The 19,309-nt window shown below is 48.7% G+C and overlaps 1 protein-coding gene across 1 annotated transcript in view; it reads left to right on the forward strand.

The window, feature by feature from the left end:
- Window positions 1-6,332: 6,332 nt before the first annotated feature.
- The window catches only part of ZNF185 (zinc finger protein 185 with LIM domain), a 91,273-nt gene continuing 78,296 nt past the window's right edge, over window positions 6,333-19,309 (forward strand). Inside the window, exons 1-7 of the mRNA XM_026659139.1 lie at window positions 6,333-6,357; window positions 9,430-9,568; window positions 10,829-10,903; window positions 13,422-13,460; window positions 14,321-14,392; window positions 15,519-15,599; window positions 16,246-16,326. Of these exons, the coding sequence (XP_026514924.1) occupies window positions 6,333-6,357; window positions 9,430-9,568; window positions 10,829-10,903; window positions 13,422-13,460; window positions 14,321-14,392; window positions 15,519-15,599; window positions 16,246-16,326 (512 nt within the window). The remainder of the gene's footprint in view (window positions 6,358-9,429; window positions 9,569-10,828; window positions 10,904-13,421; window positions 13,461-14,320; window positions 14,393-15,518; window positions 15,600-16,245; window positions 16,327-19,309) is intronic.

The following is a 19,309-nucleotide window of genomic DNA, read 5'->3' on the forward strand; positions in this document are numbered from 1 at the left end:
CTCCCCTCCTGCCCCGGAGGGTCGAGCCCCGGCACGAACCTTTTACAGTCATCCATAATAGGATTATTGTCCTTGTTCTGTCTCTGTCCCCTTGTGAGACTGAGTGGAAAGGCCTCAAGAAGGCCAGTCTGGGAAAGATGGGGGCAGGAGAGGGCTGTCTACATGCAGTGGGAGTTAAACTAGCATTCTAGAAGGGAAAGGTTGAACAGGTGAATGGAGCTTGAGAGCAGGAGTTGTCCTGAATTTATTGCACTTCAGTTGTGTTCCAGAATTCAGTGCAAACTAGGAGGTAAGTTGGATCTGCAAAGAGCAGAGGTGGTTATTCAGCTTCCCATGTGCCAAGCAAAGGGTGAGGACTTCATCAAGCAGCGATGCTGTGAGATCAGTACTAGGTATTTTTTAATGGGAGCGTGGTTTCCATGCAATATTTCAGAAACAAGCCACCCACAGGTAATAATAACTTAACTTTATATTCATGCAGCATAGGATGACCAGATAGCAAGTGTGAAAATCGGGACAGGAGGTGGGGGGTAATAGATGCCTATATAAGAAAAAGCACCAACAATCGGGACTGTCCCTATAAAATCGGGACATCTGGTCACCCTAATGCAGCATCTTGAAGATTCCCAAGCCCTTACAGACTGTACACACAGAGCATGGCTGCTTCTGGGGAGGAATACACAGCTGTTGGAAGCAGTGGCACAGGACAAGCCTTTAGGACAAGAAGTGAAAAATTCTGCTCTCTTGTAATGTTTTCAGAGGGGATTTAGACAGGCAGCGTACACTTAGCCAAATTGGAATTTGGCCAGGACACTCACACTAACCCTAGTCTGGGATGCCCAAAATGCATGGGACGTCCAATGACCATTCAGGCCAGGACTTTGGTGTTGTATTTCACAGGAAAGGTGACACCTCCAGTAGCAAAATACTTCCTAGCTTCTCAGTTGGTGCATTGGTTCAAACTGACTCAGATGCCTAAGAGAACATTGCTGCAGAAGATTACACTCAAAGGAGATCATGCAAATCATCATCATGCAAATCCCAAAGGGACGTAGCATCCTTGCAGTCTGAGTGCCACGCAGATCAATTTCTAGCTTGGTCCTTCAAGTGGTCTGGCTGGATAGTCAGTTTATGTCCATCATTGGTAATTTTACTGCACCCCTGAAATTTGTGATTACCATGGGATCTCTGGCCATGTAGCAGCATTCCTTGGTAAATACACTTTGGAATTCATTGGTCTTCCATTGTAATTATATGTCCATACCAAGAAAGCCACCGAACCCGAACCAGTGTTGATGGAGATGGTTACTGGGTCCGGCTACAAACATTCTCGTTGCTGATCTTGTCCCTTAATACAGAGCAGATGATGAAGATGGTGAGAATCGCAAATGTCAGTGTGCCACTCTTCAGCAGCCACGTTTCATTGCTGGACAATAGAGCTGGTATATCTAAGGCCTTGGCTACACTTGCAGCTGTACAGCACTGTGAGTTAAACCTGTCTTCGTACAGCTGAGTAGGGAAAGCGCTGCAGTCTGTCCACATTAACAGCTGCCAGCGCACTGTCGTGGCCACATTTGCGGCAATTGCAGCACCATTGGGAGCGGTGCATTATGGGCAGCTATCCTACAGAGCATCTCTTCCCATTCTGGTGCCGTGGGTTGTGGGAAGGGGGCGTGGGTGCGGGGATTCTGGGTCCTGTCCCAACGCCCCGTGATGCATCGCTTCACATCCCAGAAATCCCTTTGTTTCCGTCCACCTTTGGCTCCATTGTTCAACTGTTTCTGTGCAGCGCGATCTGTCTGCGGAAAATGGAGCCCAAACTGCTGAGGCATATGCTGACGAGTCTCACTAGCACATCACATTTGGCTGTCGAACTATTCCTTAAGATCCAAAGTGACAGTGAGAGTGAGGAGTCTGACGATGCTATCGAGCCACGTAACGCGTATGACACAAAGTTGCTTGTGGCATTCATGGACATGCTCAGCACCGTGGAACGCTGCTTTTGGGCTCGGGACACAAGCACTGAGTGGTGGGATCACATCGTCATGGAAGTCTGGGATGACGAGCAATGGCTGCAGAACTTTCGGATGAGGAAAAGCCACTTTCATGGGACTGTGTGAGGAGCTCGCCCCCACCCTGCGGCGCAAGCACATGAGATTGAGAGCCTCCCTGCCAGTGGAGAAGCAGGTGGCTATTGCAATCTGGAAGCTGGCAACTCCAGACAGCTACCGGTTGGTCGCAAACCAGTTTGGAGTGGGAAAGTCGACCGTTGGAATCGTGTTGATGCAAGTTTGCAAGGCCATTAATCGCATCCTACTCAGAAGAAGCGTGACTCTGGGTAACGTGCAGGACATAGTGGATGGCTTTGCACAAATGGGTTTCCCTAACTGTGGAGGGGCGATAGATGGGACGCACATTCCTATTCTGGCACCACCCCACCTAGCATATGAGTACGTTAATCGGAAGGGGTATTTCTCTATGGTTCTCCAGGCGCTTGTGGATCACCATGGGCGTTTCATTGACATTAACACAGGCTGGCCAGGAAAGGTGCATGACACACGCATCTTTCGGAACACTTGGCTGTTCAGGAAGCTGCAGGCCGGGACTTTTTTCCCAGAGCAGAAGATCACAGTAGGGGAAGTTGAAATGCCCATTGTGATCCTTGGAGATCCCGCTTACCCGTTAATGCCATGGCTCATGAAACCCTACACAGGGAGCCTTGACAGCAGCAAGGAACGGTTCAACTACAGGCTGAGCCAGTGCCGAATGACTGTGGAGTGTGCCTTTGGCTGTTTAAAGGGCCGCTGGCGATCTCTGTATGGGAAGCTGGACTTGGCCGAACACAGCATCCCCGCGGTTATATCTGCGTGCTGTACCCTCCATAATATTTGGGAAGGGAAGGGGTGAAAGCTTCACTCAGGCATGGACCTACAAGGTTGAACACCTGGAGGCTGAATTTGCACAGCCAGAGAGCAGGGCTATTACAGGGGCCCAGCGCGGGATTGCAAGGATTAGGGATGCCTTGAGGGAGCAATTTGAGGCTGAAAACCAGCAGTGATATCTGGTGCCCTGCACGGGAGTGAAGTGCAGTAGTTTCAGTCTTTAGGAATCAGTGTTTGCTAAGCAGACTTGCAGTGCCTGTTTATTTCCTGGGCTAAGGAATCTTTTACTTTATGCAATAATAAAGAATGTTTTCAAAGCCAAAAAATCCATTTATTGAAAAGAAAATCCATTTATTGAAAAGAACATTTATTTATTGAAAAGAAACACAGCTGCTTGGGAATCAGAAAGGGCAAGGGGGTGGAGTGGGGAATGGTACAATCACAGATTCACGTATGTCCTGTCTGGTGTGCTGTGCAGTGAGTGCTGCACTTCAGGATAGCTATACTGCATGGTGATGGGGGTTGAGTGCAGAGGGTAAGGGTCAAGGTTTTCAGGGCTGGGTGGTGAAGATACTGGTGTTGGAGGCAGCTGGTGGCATGAAGAACCTGGAAGTTGGGGAAAGTGGGTTGGAGGTAACAGTGGGGCACAAGGGAAAGAGTTTTGGGACAAGGGCTGTGGGGGGGGGGGGGGGAGATTTGCGTTTGCGGTACTGCTCCTTCTGCATGGCTACGAGCTCCTGGATAGCGTCAGCTTGGCGCTCCAGGATGCTTATGAGCCGATCCATGCTTTGCTGCCGGTACTCCGTGCTTTGCCGCCAGTGCGCTGCGTTTTCCTGGCGGATCCTGCTTTCTCTCTCCCTCCAGTTCTGTGCTTTTTCATTCTCTTTAATAGATTGCCGCATCACTTCTTGCAGCATGTCTTCTTTGGTTTTTCGCGGTCTCTTCCTGAGTCTTTGCAGTCTCTGAGCAGGCGATAAGAGGGACGGCTGAGGCCTCAAGGTTGTTGCAGCTGTATAGGCAAAATGCAACATTTAACAGAGGCAGCATTGTTTATAGCAGACAGAGTAATGATTTCCCCTGCACTTAAGGGGGGCACACACAGGGTCTACACAATAGCATAATTTTCCCATCCCAAACAGAGCACACACAACCCACGGGAGCCTCAAAATGGTGAGTAAGGGGGACTGATTGTTTCAGGGCTGTACTGTCCTCTGGGTTTCTGTGCCTTGGGGAGAGCCAACAGCTGCAGGGGGCACCTACACTGAACACTGTCCCAACATTTTCCACAGGAGTTCATCCTGGATGATATCTCGCTGCTGAGGGTGACCTGGGAAGCAAGGGAGGGTCTTCTACTGCAATGCAGCTTCCGCCCTGGCCCATATGCAGCTTGCCTGTGTGCAGCAATTGTCCCCCTGCCCCTCGCGGCACAGTGGCGCAGACACATTAGCCTGGCTGGGACAAGGACCACGGTGGCTCTCCCGATAAACCTGTGCAAGCTCATTGCACACGTTCTGGATGAGACATTCGAAGAGATTACCGAGGCCGATTGCCGCGATGTGATAAACCACATCAATGCACTATTCCGCATCTAGGCATGCATGCCTAACCCTCCTCTCCCAAAGGGCCCGCACCGAAAAAATTCCTTCCCGAAAAAAACCCCGCTTACCGGGAACCTGCTCTTCTGTTTGTCCTCCACCAAGTACCGGCCGCTGCGACTGGCTACCTTCCTCCTGGCTCGAGAAGAGCTCCTGGCTGCATGCCTCCAGGGATTCCCGGGTGTCTCCTTCCACCCCACCACCCTCACTCCCGTTTTCCTCCTCCTCCTCCTCCCACTCCGGCTCTGAAGTGTCCATGGTGGTGCTCGGAGTGGAGGTGGGGTTAACCCCAAGTATCGCATCCAGCTCTTTGTAGAATCGGCAGGTCGCGGGGGGAGCACCTGAGCGGCCGTTTGCGTCGCGGGCTTTGCGGTAGGCACTCCGCAGCTCCTTCACTTTAGTCCTGCACTGCAGGGCGTCCCAGTCATGGCCCCTTTCCATCATGTCCTTTGATACCTTCCCGAAGGTATCGTAATTCCTACGGCTGGAGCACAGCTGGGACTGGACAGCTTCCTCCCCCCAAACACTGATGAGGTCCAGCAACTCGCCATTGCTCCATGCTGGGGCTCGTTTGGCGCGTGGAGGCATGGTCACCTGGAAAGATTCGCTGATAGCACTCCACTCCACATCATGCCTGGCTGAGCAAACAGGAAGGGGATTTTTAAAATTCCTGGGGAATTTTAAGGGTGGGTCACATGGTTGGTTACCTGAGGCCAGGGCAGTAGAATTTGAATTGATGACCAGAGTGGCTAGAACAGGCATTGTAGGATACTGCTGAATACTTCTGGAGGCCAGTCACAGTGCATTGGGCAGCCACACTGGCGCTGCAGTGCTGCAGCGGCGGCGCAATACACGATATTCCTCTCGGGGAGGTGGAGTACATGCAGCGCTGCAGCCACGGAGATACAGCGCTGTAAGTGCCTTGCCAGTGTGGACGGGGAGTGAGTTACAGCGCTGGGGGAGGCTTTATTGCGCTGTAACTCGCAAGTGTAGCCAAGGCCTAAGGTTCTATAGATCCACAGCTTTGTAACTGTCATGATGTTCCCACAGAAGCTGCTGAAAGGCCCAAAACATGACAGCACCTACTGCTATACTAGAAGAAGAAGAAGAAGAAGAGGGTCCTTGCATACCAGACTGTAGAGAATATAGCTCTTTGGATGAAAGAGCCTCTTAATTGTCAGTCATTAAGTCATTTACGCACTTGTAAAAGAGACAACAATGTGTGTGGGTATCTATAGGCTAAGGTTACTACAGCTTGCTACCTGCTTGTGAGATCATTTGGCAGGGAACAGGAATTGTCAGTTCTGCCTGGAAAAGTGATGCTGCTTTAAAAGAATGTCAGTGTTATATCAACATCAATATGTGTCTTGTGTCTTGTCTGAGTGGTTTGAGGCATATGACCCTGGGGTGCCTCTTCCTCCACTGAGCCTGGATAGGCATGTCTGCCATGACTAGACTATGGAGTTAATGGACCTGAGCATGAATCCAAGTGAGTTTTACCCATCTTGATCCTGCCTCAGAGCAGGGGGATGGACTAGAATGACCTCTCAAAGTCCTTTCCAGACCGAAATTGCTATGATCCCTTAATTCTGAATGCCTTTTCACATGGATCCATGAGAACAGTGATGGGAAAGACTCCAGTTGGCCAAGAGGATGAAATAAAATAGAGGGGCAAATAGACCTTCCCCGTCTCATTTCTGCCAGTGTGATATGTAATTCACACACTCACCCAGATCCTGTCTGGAAACCATTTATAACTGGAGCAATAATTTGGGTTTCTCCCGCTTTTTCATTTTTTCAGGTGGACCCATTACCTTGAACTGGGAACTGAAGTAGAAGAAAATTTAAGAGAACCATGATGTCTCTTGGTGTCAGCAAAGGTGATTTATCTTGCCCCTACCTAAGCTGCTTTGCAGCCCTCTCCTTCCTTAAGATCATGCTATTTGTTATATGAACTCTAACATCTATGATTTCCCCTATTCCAGTGTATGATGTCTGAAATGTCATTGGTCCTACTCTTTCCTCTCAGCCTTACCCCCGTGAGATCCCTCTCCAGTACACAGGCATACTTTCTCCACCCTCCCAAATACCCCTCAATACACACTCAACCACCAGCACCCCGCAAATATCCCTCCCAATACACACGCACCCCTCCTGAACCCCCAAATACGCCTCCCAGTACACACGCACCCTTGCTGCACCCCCCAAATACTCCCCCAATACATACCCATCCTGCACCCCTGAAATTGCTCTCTCAGTACATGCACACTCTTGCCACACCCCACAAATAGCCCCCAGTACACACGTACTCCCCCCAGAATCAACCAAATACCCTACACACAGTTTCTGCATGCTCCAAAATACCCTCCAATACACATGCGCCCTCAGAACTCCCCAAATACACTTTTGAATACATACACCCCTCTGGCCCCCCCAAATACCCCTCCCAATACAGACGTACCCCTCCTGCACACCCCAAATACTCCCACCAGTACACACATACACCCCCCAAATATCCCTCCCAGTACTGTCACTCCCCCAGCACCCCCCAAATATCCCTCCCAGTACTGTCACTCCCCCAGCACTCCCCAAATACCCCTCCCAGAACACTCTTGCCCTTTCTGCACCCCCCCAACTATGCCCCCCATATTGTGTCCTCTTTTTGGGAACCTGCAATATGGTAAGCCTAACTGTGTCTACATTCAGGGTTCTGCTGGTGTAACTACTGTGGTAACCTTCCCCCCCCCCCACCCCGATATAGTTTCACTTGTGCAAAATCTGTGTGTGGAGCAGGCCGAACCCTTCTGGCCCTCTGTTGCTAGGGCTACCAACCCTCCTGGATTGGCCGTGAGTTTTGCAGAATTGGGCTCAATCTCCCAGAGGCTACTGAAGCCAATCCGGGAGATTTTAGGTCACTAAAAGTCTAGCGGTGCAGCGGGGCTAAGGCAGGCTCCCTACCTGCCCTGGCTCCGCATGGCTCCCGGAAGCATCCAGGGGCATCCAGGGGGTCTCTGCGTGCTGCCCCCGCCCTGAGCGCTGACTCTGCAGCTCCCATTGGCTGGGAACCGCAGCCAATGGGAGCTGTGGGGGCAGTGCCTGTAGGCAGGGGCAGTGTACAGAGCCACCTGGCCCCTCCATCTAGGAGCCAGACATGCCAGCTGCTTCCCGGGAGCCACCTGAGGTAAGCACCGCCCAGCTGGAGCCCGCACCATGCGCCCCCTTCTGCACCCCAACCCCTGCCCCAGCCCTGAGCCCCCTCCCACACCCAAACTCCCTCCCAGAGCCTGCATCCCACACTTTCTCCCGCACTCCAACCCCCTGCCCCAGGCTCAGCCCGGAGCCCCCTTGGCCCCACCTCCAGCCCAGAGCCCGCATCCCCTCCCGCACTCCAACCCCTTGCCCCAGCCCAGTGAAAGTGAGTGAGGGTGGGGGAGAGCGAGCGATGGAGGGAGGGAGGGGGTTGGAGTGAGTCAGGGTGGGGCCTCAGGGAAGGGGCGGGACAGGGCATGGGGCGAGGGTGTTTGGGCTTGTGTGATTAGACAGTTGGCAACCCTATTTGTTGCTGGTTTCCAACTGGAAAAGTTGGAGGCTTTTTGGCAACAAGTTTTCCTCACACCTTCTCATTTTTCAAAATTTTCTCCTGGGAAAATTGTTTGTATGCAAGGGGGAGTCTATTTTGAATGGGGATTTTTCCCATGCAAATTCCCATTTCCCATCCAGCTGTACTCAGCCCCTTGCAGATAGTGTTTAGCAATCTGCAACATTGATCCATGTTTTGATATTCCTCTCCCCTCCTCCCCCCCACATACGGGTCCTCCACACCCTAGCTTTCCTCAGCGCCTTCCACTGTCTCTAGCCCCTCCCTAGGCTTCTTTGGTCCTCTCAAACACCACCCTGTCCAACCCTCACTCTCTCCCATCTCCCCTGAACTGCTTTCTCTCGCCTGATCGCTACCCTGCTGATGATGCAGCATGTCCTAATTACCAACTTATGGCATTTTCACATCTCCTGCTTCAATGTTTTAATTAACGTTAACAACACTTATTCCAGTGAATTATGTAATTAAGGCTCCTAATAGGTGAGAGGACAGAGCCAATGGAAGATAAGTAGATTTTTGACAGAGTAGCACTGAAGGAAAAGGCATTATAGGGACAGGAGGCTAGTGCTTGTGCCACAATCAAAATGAAAGCCCCATTGTGCCAGGTGTGGTACGCATATTCTGGAAGACATGGATTGATCACTTGCATTTGAAATAGCAATTGGGAATGGAAGGGTAGAAATGAGCAAGGCAAGGGTCTCTTTAGTTCGCTAATTTGAGGTTGTCATTAGACAAGGTTTGCAGGAGGGACTCCTATGTTCTTTCGATCTGTCCGTCCTTCCATTGAGCAAGTCCTAAACTTGTCTCACCACTAGGTGGCAGAAATGGCAAACCATGCATGACAACCAGAAACATGTTTTTTTCCAACCTAACACTTGCATTAGCTTCAGCCACTCTAAGTAGATTCAGGGAGAGGGAATGTGGAGGCAAACATACTGCCTTTTAGATAAGCGAGCAGACAGTCACCTGAATGTCTTTGGTTCTCTGTGGTAGAAAAACAACGGATTCATGCTAAATACTCCCCTTAAAGGAGCACAAGCAAATGAGTCTGTGAATTCCAGTAGAGGGTCCTGTAGGCCAGGATATCCAGTGTAAAGTGGCCCTCTAAGTCCAGTCTGGAGTCTGCCTCTGACTTTGCCAGCTGGCAAATTCCAACTGCCAAAGCCTGTATGAGTGGGTGAAAGATTCCCTCGGTATTTTAAATCTATTAGAATAAGAAGGGGGAAATAAGGGCTGGCTTCTGTTCCCAACTGGAATGGCTCCTGGATGGGTCTGTGGGAGTTCTGTGCTTATTCAACAAGCCCATCCCCATTCCCACACATCCCCTAAACCATCTCCTCTTGTTCTGTATCAGGGGGTGTTATCCCACCTAGTGAAGAAGATCGCAAGAAGATCATCAGACAGATGAAGGTACGCACCACACTAAAAGGAGATAAGAGCTGGATCTACCCACAAAACTCAGACAATGAGGAGGAGATGAAGAGCAGCCCATTGTAAGTAGAGTTACCAGTCTCACCCACCCACAGCTTGTTGCCCCTTCCTCTCAGAATTCTGTGCTATTTTGGTAGAGTCCCTTCCCCAAACTCAATGGAGTCATGGGACAACCCCATCACCGTCAGGTATTCCCTAAGGGTGGCACAAGGCCATGCGGCTGGCAGTGAACTCACAATCAAATGGACGCATTGCTTGTATTTACTTTTGATAGTTTAAATGGAAATGACCTTTCCAGAGAACCATGAACCCAGCAGCTCTGAGGCATTTTTAATCCCCAGGAGATGTCCAACTGCAAATGGGAGAGGATCAGCTGAACTCATAGAGCCAGTCCTGCCCAATGCTCTGGCCCTGTGGTTGCTGGCATGGTAAAAAGGGGCTGCAAAGCTGCCAGAAGTGGGCAGATGGAGGTTGCCCCATGTGGGGGAATCCTGGACCCTAAGTGTTGTAAAGCCAATACAGCTAGCTCTGCACCACCCCCTGCTGATCCCAGGGGCATAGCATTACCCTTGCAAGGTGCACTGGGCGGAGCTTGGGATACAGACACTTAAAGAGCCAGTGTTTTATTAAACTGCTTAATGAAAAACAAAACAAAAAATCTCCCTCCTCTCTAAACAAGCCTCCCCAGTGCTGATGAAACCTGAGTGCATCAGCAAGCTGGCAGCTGACCACAGGATGCCCCATCCCCACAGCAGTTTGGATGCTGTAGATTCTCTGGCAGGGACTTTTCTCCCTACTTGTTTATAAAGCACCATCTGCAGCATGAGCGCTCTCTAAATAATAGCAGCAAAATAGGGAGGCAGACAGTGCAATCCCAGAGGCTGGGCGAACCAGAGTAACATTCAGGAGAACTGGGTTCTATGCTTGGCTCTGCCACAGACTCGCTGTGTGACTTTGAGCAAGTCACTTCCCACTCTTTGTGCCTCACTTTCCCCATCTGTCCAATGGGGATAATGCTCCTTGCCTCATGGTGAGGTGCTTTGAGATCTGTGGATGAAAGAGCTGGGTGAGTATGATGACACCAATGTGGTTCTTCAGGGAGCATTGCCTTCCCGGATTTCCTTCATGGGTGAATTCCTCTGGAAGTCCTCTCTGGCTGCAGCACGCCATTGCCACACTGGCACCACGATGTGCCATGCACATGGGATGGCACTGGAGGTGAATTTTACTCACATAACTGTCACATTTGGCATGTCTAAAGCAGTTGAGAATTGTGTGAATGGGACTGTTACCATTGTGATTCTGTTCCTCCCCCCCACCAGGCACTCACCATGTAGGTCTGGCAAGATCGACGGGGGATCCCCAGCCTCAGCATCTGTTACACCCCACGGTGACAGGTAACTGAAGGCTTCTGGCTGGGATGGTATAAATATGCAGTGCCATTGCAGCTGCCTGTACATGGGGTTCTTCGAGGTCTCCTCACACCCACTCCTGGTATTATTAGGTTATAAAACGTAATGCAGGAGGAGAGCTGCACCCATTGTGCTCAGCACAGCATTCTGCAAGCATTCATCTTGGACAGAGCATGGCCCCCATCCTGCAAGTTCATACATGCGGATGGATCCGTGTGCCAACGTAGTGCCATGTATGGTCCCAAGCAGTGGCAGATTATCCAGTGGACTGACAGGACCTGTGCCCAGGGGCCCTGGCCAATTTGGGGGCCCTGGAAAAATGTGTGCCCTACCCTCAGCAGAAATCTACCGCAGTGTGGCGGAAGTCCAGAACCCTGGCAGAAGCGCCAAGCAGGGAGTGGGTGGGGGAAGCCACGGCGCCTGGACCCTCGCTGCGGCCCCAGGACTAGAAGAGCTCTCATTCCCTGCCATGGCTTCTCTCGTGTTAGAGCAACAGAGGGGGAGGCAGAAAGGAGCAAACGGGTTGTGGGACAACAGTGTGTGTGTGAAGGTGGAATGGTGCACGGCCGTGGGTGGAACAGGGGTGGGGCTGCGGGGGAAAGGGGCAGAATGGGGTGTGGTCGTGGGCATGGCCACAGGCAGAAGGGGCAGAAGGGGCGGGACTGCAGGCAGAAGGGGTACGGAGGGGCCCCCCACTTGCTCTGACCCAGGACCCCAGGAAACCTTAATCCACCTCTGGCCCTAAGCCTGCAAGCTCACAGATGCAGGTGGATCCGTGTGCTGGCAAGGTGCTTTGGATGGCCCTGATTCTGCAAGCTTATGGATACAGGTGGATCCCTGTGCCAGTGTGCTGCCTGAGGATAAGGATCCAGCTGTTCAGATCCTAAGAAAATAAAAACATGGGGCAGCGATTAGCCCAGTGTTTGAGCCCCCTGCTGGCTGCAGTCCCATTGCTGAAAAGTGACAGTCCTCGCCAATCTGAATTTTTCATTAATAACTCTCCTGTGAGCGGTTTGCTGCCACTTCCCCCTTCTCCTCCATGACCTCTTATCAGTTCTCGTTGCGTTCCCCCTCTCCTTAGCTGGCAGGATTCTCCAGGGAGGGCCTTTGCTTGAGGCCTTCCTGTAAAGCAACATGCACATTGGGGCACGATAGATAATAACAGCAACATTTGTGACATTGCAGGGGAGTGCACTGGAATAAAAATTTGGCCACTTTTGGAGTGGCATTTTCTGTGCCCCAGGGCCGGTGGAGCTCGCTCTCCATGCCTGCCCCCCATGGCTGGTGGAGTTCGCTCTCACCCGGCAGCTGGAGGATCTGGATCTCCCCCTGCAGCCTCAAGGCTGGAGGAGCTTGGTCTTCCCGCCCCGGAGGAGTTCTGTGCCCCCACTGATTGGGGGGCCTGTGCCCCTGCTTACCCCCCTCCCCCCCGTGCACACCCCTGTGACATTGGCAATGTGATGCCTTCGGGGGCATGTTCACCTTGCAGTGAAAGGGGAGGAGTGGAGTCTGCTGTAGCTGAGGTAAGGGGGAGAGCAAGGTGCTCAGAAACCCGATGGTAACGAGGACCACTGTCTTTTTGTTCTGTTTGTACAGCGCCCAGCATGGGGGTCCTGGTCCGTGACTGGGATTCTCACATGCTACTGCAATACAAATAATTAATGGGCCAAGCTTTCCAAGAGCATCTAGTGATTCTGGGTGCCCAACCTGAGACATGTTAAAAGGGGCCAGACTCACCAAAGCCCAGATCCTCAAAGGCCTAAGCACCTCTGAGGACCTGAGCCCCAGCTGCTACAAATCAGAGCCTTTAAGGTATCTCAGGTTGAGCACCCAAACATTGAAGCACCTCAAATGACTAGTCACTTTTGAAAATCCAGTGTGGCCATCCCTATGCTGCTTCTCCTCCAGTCCCTGTCCTACTTTCACTGTCAGAAAGACATTTCTGACTCAATATGTCACAGGTTTGTATGTCAGTCCTTTTAGTATGTCACAATTTGCTGGTTCTAACCCTATCTGACAATGTTTCCTTCCTGTTCCCCTAAGGGAGTGTTTCTCCAAACTCCTTCCCTAGCTGAACAGCAGGCCCCTTCTGCAGATGGACATTTGAATAAGTTAATGTAAATATGTTGTTCTATAAGAGAGACAATGTTTGATCCATTATCCATGCATTTATATTCCATCTGTGGATTTATGTTTGTGTCTGGAATTAAATAGACTGTCAGCACAAATTTTTAAAGAATGAGTCAGTTTCCTGATAGAGCCCCTTATAGCACATCCTGAAATAGTGTAAAAAAAATCCCTTGGAGCTAGTTGTAAACAATAGTGGCTACATAAACTTCGGATGGGGATGTGAAATAGCATCACGGGGCTCGCTGCTCTGGATTTCCACTGTTGTGGCTTTGGACAGCACCAGAAGCCCTGGTGCACTGACAGCCTTGTACCCTATGGATATTGCTGCTCCCGTTTCTTCCTTGTGAGTTTTTGATTTCTATTCCCTGTGTAGGTTGCCAGGTTCCAAGCCCACCTCCGGTTACCTCATCAGGTTGGTATGCAGAGCCCCATCCCCGGAGTTAGAATCACTGGGGCTGCAGGTGACAGAGGCTAAGACAGTAGAGGATAAAATGGGTGAAATATCAATATCACCTGTGTTTCACTGTTATGGTGATGTCTGACTGTGGGGATCCCCTGTGGGTAGACATGTTTGGGTGCTTAACAAGCAGAGCCCTGGCAGTGATGGGAAATCAGATCTCGTAGCCTGAGGAGTAAGGTGGTCACTTGGTGGGGGTGTCAGGAAGTCTCTCCCAGTCCCTTGTAAACAACAGTGCACTAGAAACTCAGAGCACTGTGGGATTCACCTTCCATTGCAGCACTAGGTGTTGACCAGCAGTGGACTTGGTCCTCTGTGGTCTGACAGAGGATCATGTATCCTGTATTGCCATACTCCCAAGTCCATCTGGGAGCTGATTAAATATTGACTATGACCATGGAATGGTTTAATCTGTTTCTGACCCAACATCTTGCCCTCAACATGAGACATAGGCCCTTGCATTAGCCAAAATGCTAGGTGTATTCAATTCCTCTCACAATTCCATTACCCTTTGGGTGCTGGATGAATCCTTGTACACACTCAAGGGTCACAAAGTCATCATACTTCCATGGAATGCGAGGCTGGGCAGTGCATCCCCATCAGGCTATACAGATCATAATGTACTGGAGGTGATGAGAGCCCTGCAATCTATGAGGAAAATCTGCAGTTTAATAGATTTGATGGAGAGACAGATTTGGGGCCCACTTTAGCATGGTCCTCTCCACTGGGGCCTTTCTCAATGGCTCCCTGAGCCTTTCTGTAATTTTGGTTCTAAGATGGCCCTGCATCTAACTACAGTTCTCCTCTTCTTATAGGGGGGTGTTCACCAGGACCATTGACAAGACTCCGCCCGAGAGCACCTTCTATTCCAATGGCACGCAGAAAAGGTTTGTCTGATCCTATTCTTCATACAAGACCTGCTTGGCATTTTGGAATATTCTGCATACACTGGTGCCCAGTCTTTGATTTCATACAGTGCCTGTAGAGTCCCACAGATCTCCATTAAACTCTGGCAGAGCCACTCCAACCACAGTTCAGAATCCAGAGACGATGAAGCGTCTAACAAGCTAGAGAGACTTGGACCCAACCCGCTGCACTTGAAGCGCATTCAAAACTCCAAACTCGGATCCCAATTCTGAGGCTTCATGCCATCTCTAAATTGAACTGGTTGTGGCACATAGTGGAAAGGTTCATCTTGGCCCATCACTGACCTCCGAGAAGGCTGCCGGAAGTTGTCTGGAGTGGGAGTGTTCTGGGTGTGCCCTCATTTTTTTTTATCTTGGGATGCTTGTCCCAGAAATCATGTGCTGATTAGAGCTTTTTGGAGTGGGTAGGAACCTTGAGAAAATGTCCATGCTGGTTTCATTCAATAATCATTGTAACAAACATGTCACAAAAATAACAAAAATATTTTATTACGATGATGATGTTGTTTATTTTTGAAAGCTGGAGTGGTGGGGTGAGGCTGTGGTCACACACCTCTCACCCCCAGCCTGCCACTAGCCTACTCCTGAGCACTCATTACATGCCCCTGGCATGAGGAGTACTTGGGGGGTGGAGAGTTGCAAAGCTAGCATAGCCAGTCCTGTGCCTTCCCCATGGCAGGGTGATTTATGGCTTCTTTGCCACCATGGCACACCCAGGCATTTCCCCCTTTACTGTCCAGTGGATAATGCTAGAGAGAGCAGTGTTACAAGATGTGTGTGTCTCTCTCCTTGTAACAAGATAGGATTGTGTGATGGAGGGGGATTCCAAACCTAGTAATGACAGTTTTCAGGAGCCCTTGGGAAACTACTGGGCCCTCATATCTATCATATCGTATCCTGGGCCCAGGACAGCTCAGAAGAACAATGTGCTGTCCATAGACTGGCTAAAGTAATCAACATGATCCATTAGGTCATCCTTTTTGCCCTTCTCTTGTGAAACATTCTCGAATCTGCATGGGAGGGAAGCTGGCGGGAGGGCAAGAGGTCACAAGTGTCACATTAATGGAAGTGACTGTGTTATCTGCAGTGCTGCAGCTCAGGCTAAGAGTGCCAGCCTCCCCCACTTCTCCTCCGGATACAAGATGACAACTGAGGATTACAAGAAACTGTGAGTGTACCAAGAGGAGAAGTGCACTGCTTATCCAACTGCAGGGCCTCGCCTGGTGCAGTCGCCTGCATGATGGAGCCACCTGCTCAGCCAGGCTGATCGCTTGGCTTGCTGAACATTCCACTGCCATTCATTTTAAAAGAAGTTACTGTGTGGAGCTTCCTTCTGCATGGGGTGAATTTTGTTCTTAGTAAACCCAGTTGGGACAGGAGTCAGAAGCCTCCAAACTATCACAAGGGATGCTTGCTTTGCCGTATCTGTGGCCTGTCTGAAAGCAAGAAATGCAGAAATCTCATGTCCGGGCCTGCTGCCAGGCCACTGCCTGATTTTTCTGATCAAAGCAGGTTCTGGCTGAGCATTCAGCATTATCATCTGTTGAGGCTCAAGCCCTGTAAATCAGAAAACCTGGACAGGGATATGTTTTCACCATTGTGCATGGAAAATAAAAGTGCCTCTCCCATGAATGAGGGTCAGGATTCCTTTAGGTGCTGCACTGACGTCTACCTCTAAGTCATCTCATCATCTATGCTCACCTGGCTAAGGCTGCTTCAAAGTCTGTTATCCAGTGTCCATTGCTTTAAATTCTTTTATTACTAGGTACAAAAGCGAAGCCATTAACATAGTTCTCCTCTTCTCTTGGATTCAGGGCTCCATTCAATGTCAGGCAAATATCAGTGGAGTCAGATGAAGAGAAACCATCCTTTTCCCCAGATGAACATAAGAAGAGGTACAAACTGCTGCAGCCAATATCTTTCCATGCAGGGGTTTTGGGGATTCAATGGACACAACAGAAAGTATCTTTTCATCTTATCTACCAGCATCATGCAGGTCAAGTTTATGAAAACTTTAGCTGAGCCAGTCAGAATAATAATGCATTTCTATATAGAGTGCATCAATGCCCCCAGGCCTCCGGGCTCCTAACAAAATATAATTAAAAGCCTGACATGATTCAAAATGACAGTATGTCCCAGTTAATTTCCTAGCGAGTGAGAGGAGGTGGGGAACCCATCAGCTACATACAGTCTATGTGAATGGATGGAAAAAATGGTGTAAAGACTCAGGATTATCCTGGGAGTAAAGTGAGCAAGCCACTTTCTGTGGCCAGACCCGAGCTCCAGAATTCTAAGTCTGGATATTTTTGCATTTGGATCTAAATCCAGATCTGAACTTCCATAGCTCAGGCCAAGCTCTAGCTTTCACATCACTTCCTCTGTAAGGCGGGACTTCCTGGAACACTGCCTCAGAAGCAGCGAATCAGAATTCCTGACACTTGAAATAATATTTTCAGAAGTACCTTTTTCTGGCATGGGACTTTAGGAATGGAAACATATATTTTGGCAGACTTGTTGAAAGTCTCTGGGTAAGGATAAAAGAGGTAAAAACAATGGTGATGACATGGTAGAGGTCTACTACAGACCACCTAACCAAGAAGAAGAGGTGGATGAGGCTGTTTTTAAACAGTTAACAAAATCATCCAAAGCATAGGACTTGGTGGTGATGGGGGACTTCAACTACTCAGAACTACATCTGTTGAGAAAATAACACAGATTATCCAGCAAGTTCTTGGAATGTATTGGAGACAATTTTTTATTTCAGAAGGTGGAGAAAGCTACTAGGGGAGAGGCTATTCTAGATTTTATTTTGACAAATAGGGAGGAACTGGTTGAGAATTTGAAAATGGAGGCAGCTTGGGTGAAAGGAACCATGAAATGGTAGAGTTCATGATTATAAGGAATGGTAGGAAGGAGAAGAGCAAAATAAAAATAATACATTTCAAGAAGGTAGACTTTATCAAACTCAGGTTGTTGGTAGGTAAGATCCCATGGGAAGCAAGTCTAAGGGGAAAACAATTGAAAACAGTTGGCAGTTTTTCAAAGAGACATTATTAAGGCACAAGAGCAAACTATCCCACTATGTAGGAAAGATAGGAAGTATGGCAAGAGACCACCTGGCTTAACTAGAAGATTTTCAATGATCTAAAAATCAAAAAAAAAGTCCTACAAAAAGTGCAAACTAGGTCAAATTACAAAGGATGAATATAAACAAATAACACAAGTCGGTAGGGACAAAATTAGAAAGGCCAAGACACAAAATGAGATCAAACTAGCTAGACATAAGTGGTAACAAGAAACCATTCTACAAATACATTAGAAGCAAGAGGAAGACCAAGGACAGGGTAGGGATGTTACTCAATGAGGGGGGAAAAACAATAACAGAAAATGTGGAAATGGCAGAGGTGCTTATTGACTTGTTTCTTTTGGTTTTCACCAACAAGGTTGGTGGTGATTGGACGTCTAACACAGTGAATGCCAGTGAAAATGAGGTAGAATCAGAGGCTAAAATGGGAAAGAACAAGTTAAAAATTACTTAGATGTCTTCAAGTCATCAGGGCCTGATGAAATGCATCCTAGAATACTCAAGGAGCTGACTGAAGAGATATTTGAGCCATTAGCGATTATCTTTGAAAAGTCATGAAAGACAGGAGACATTCCAGAAGACTGGAAAATGGCAAATATAGTGCCAATCTATAAAAAGGGAAATAAGGACAACCCAAGGAATTACAGACCAGTTAGCTTAACTTCTGTACCCAGAAAGATAATACAGCAAATAATTAAGCAATCAATTTGCAAACATCTAGAAGATAATAAGGTGATAAGTAACAGCATGGATTTGTGAAGAACAAATCATGTCATATTAACCGGATAGCTTTCTTTGACAGGGTAACAAGCCTTTTGGATGGGGGGAAGCGGTAGATGTGGTATATCTTGACTTTAGTAAAGTTTTTGATACTATCTCACATGACTTTCTCATAAACAAATTAGGGAAATGCAACCTAGATGAAGCTACTGTAAGGTGCGTGCATAACTGGTTGGAAAACCGTACCCAGAGAGTAGTTATCAGTGGTTTACAGTCATGCTGGAAGGGCATAACGAGTGGGGTCCTGCAGGGATCAGTTCTTGGGACAGTTTTGTTCAATATCTTCATCAATGATTTAGATAATGGCATAGAGAGTACACTTATAAAGTTTGTGGATGATACCAAACTGGGAGGGATTGCAAGTGGTTTGGAGGATAGGATTATAATTCAAAATGATCTGGACAAACTGGAGAAATGGTCTGAAGTAAATAAGATGAAATTCAATAAGGACAAATGCAAAGTACTCCACTTAGGAAGGAACAATCAGTTGTACACATACAAAATGGGAAATAACTGCCTAGGAAGGAGTAAGATGGAAAGGGATCTTGGGGTCATAGTGGGCCACAAGCTAAATATGAGTCAACAGTGTAACACTGCTGCAAAAAAAGCGAACATCATTCTGGGATGTATTAGCAGGAGTGTGGTAAGCAAGACATGAAAAGTAATTCTTCTGCTCTACTCCACGCTGATTAGGCCTCAACTGGAGTATTGTGTCCAGTTCTGGGTGCCACATTTCACGAAAGATGTGGACAAATTGCAGAAAGTCCAGAGAAGAGCAACAAAAATGATTAAAGGTCTAGAAAACATGTCCTGTGAGAGAAGATTGAAAAAACTGGGTTTGTTTAGTCTGGAAAAGAGAAGATTGAGAGGGGACATGATAACAGTTTTCAAGTACATAATAGGTTGTTACAAGGAGGGAGAAAAATTGTTGTTCTTAGCCTCTGAGGATAGGACAAGAAGCAATGGGCTTAAATTGCAGCAAGGGAGGTTTAGGTTGGACATTAGGAAAAACT

The sequence above is a fragment of the Terrapene carolina genome, unplaced genomic scaffold (genome assembly GCF_002925995.2).
Source record: "Terrapene carolina triunguis isolate 2854851 unplaced genomic scaffold, T_m_triunguis-2.0 Scaffold583, whole genome shotgun sequence".
Taxonomy (NCBI): domain Eukaryota; kingdom Metazoa; phylum Chordata; order Testudines; family Emydidae; genus Terrapene; species Terrapene triunguis.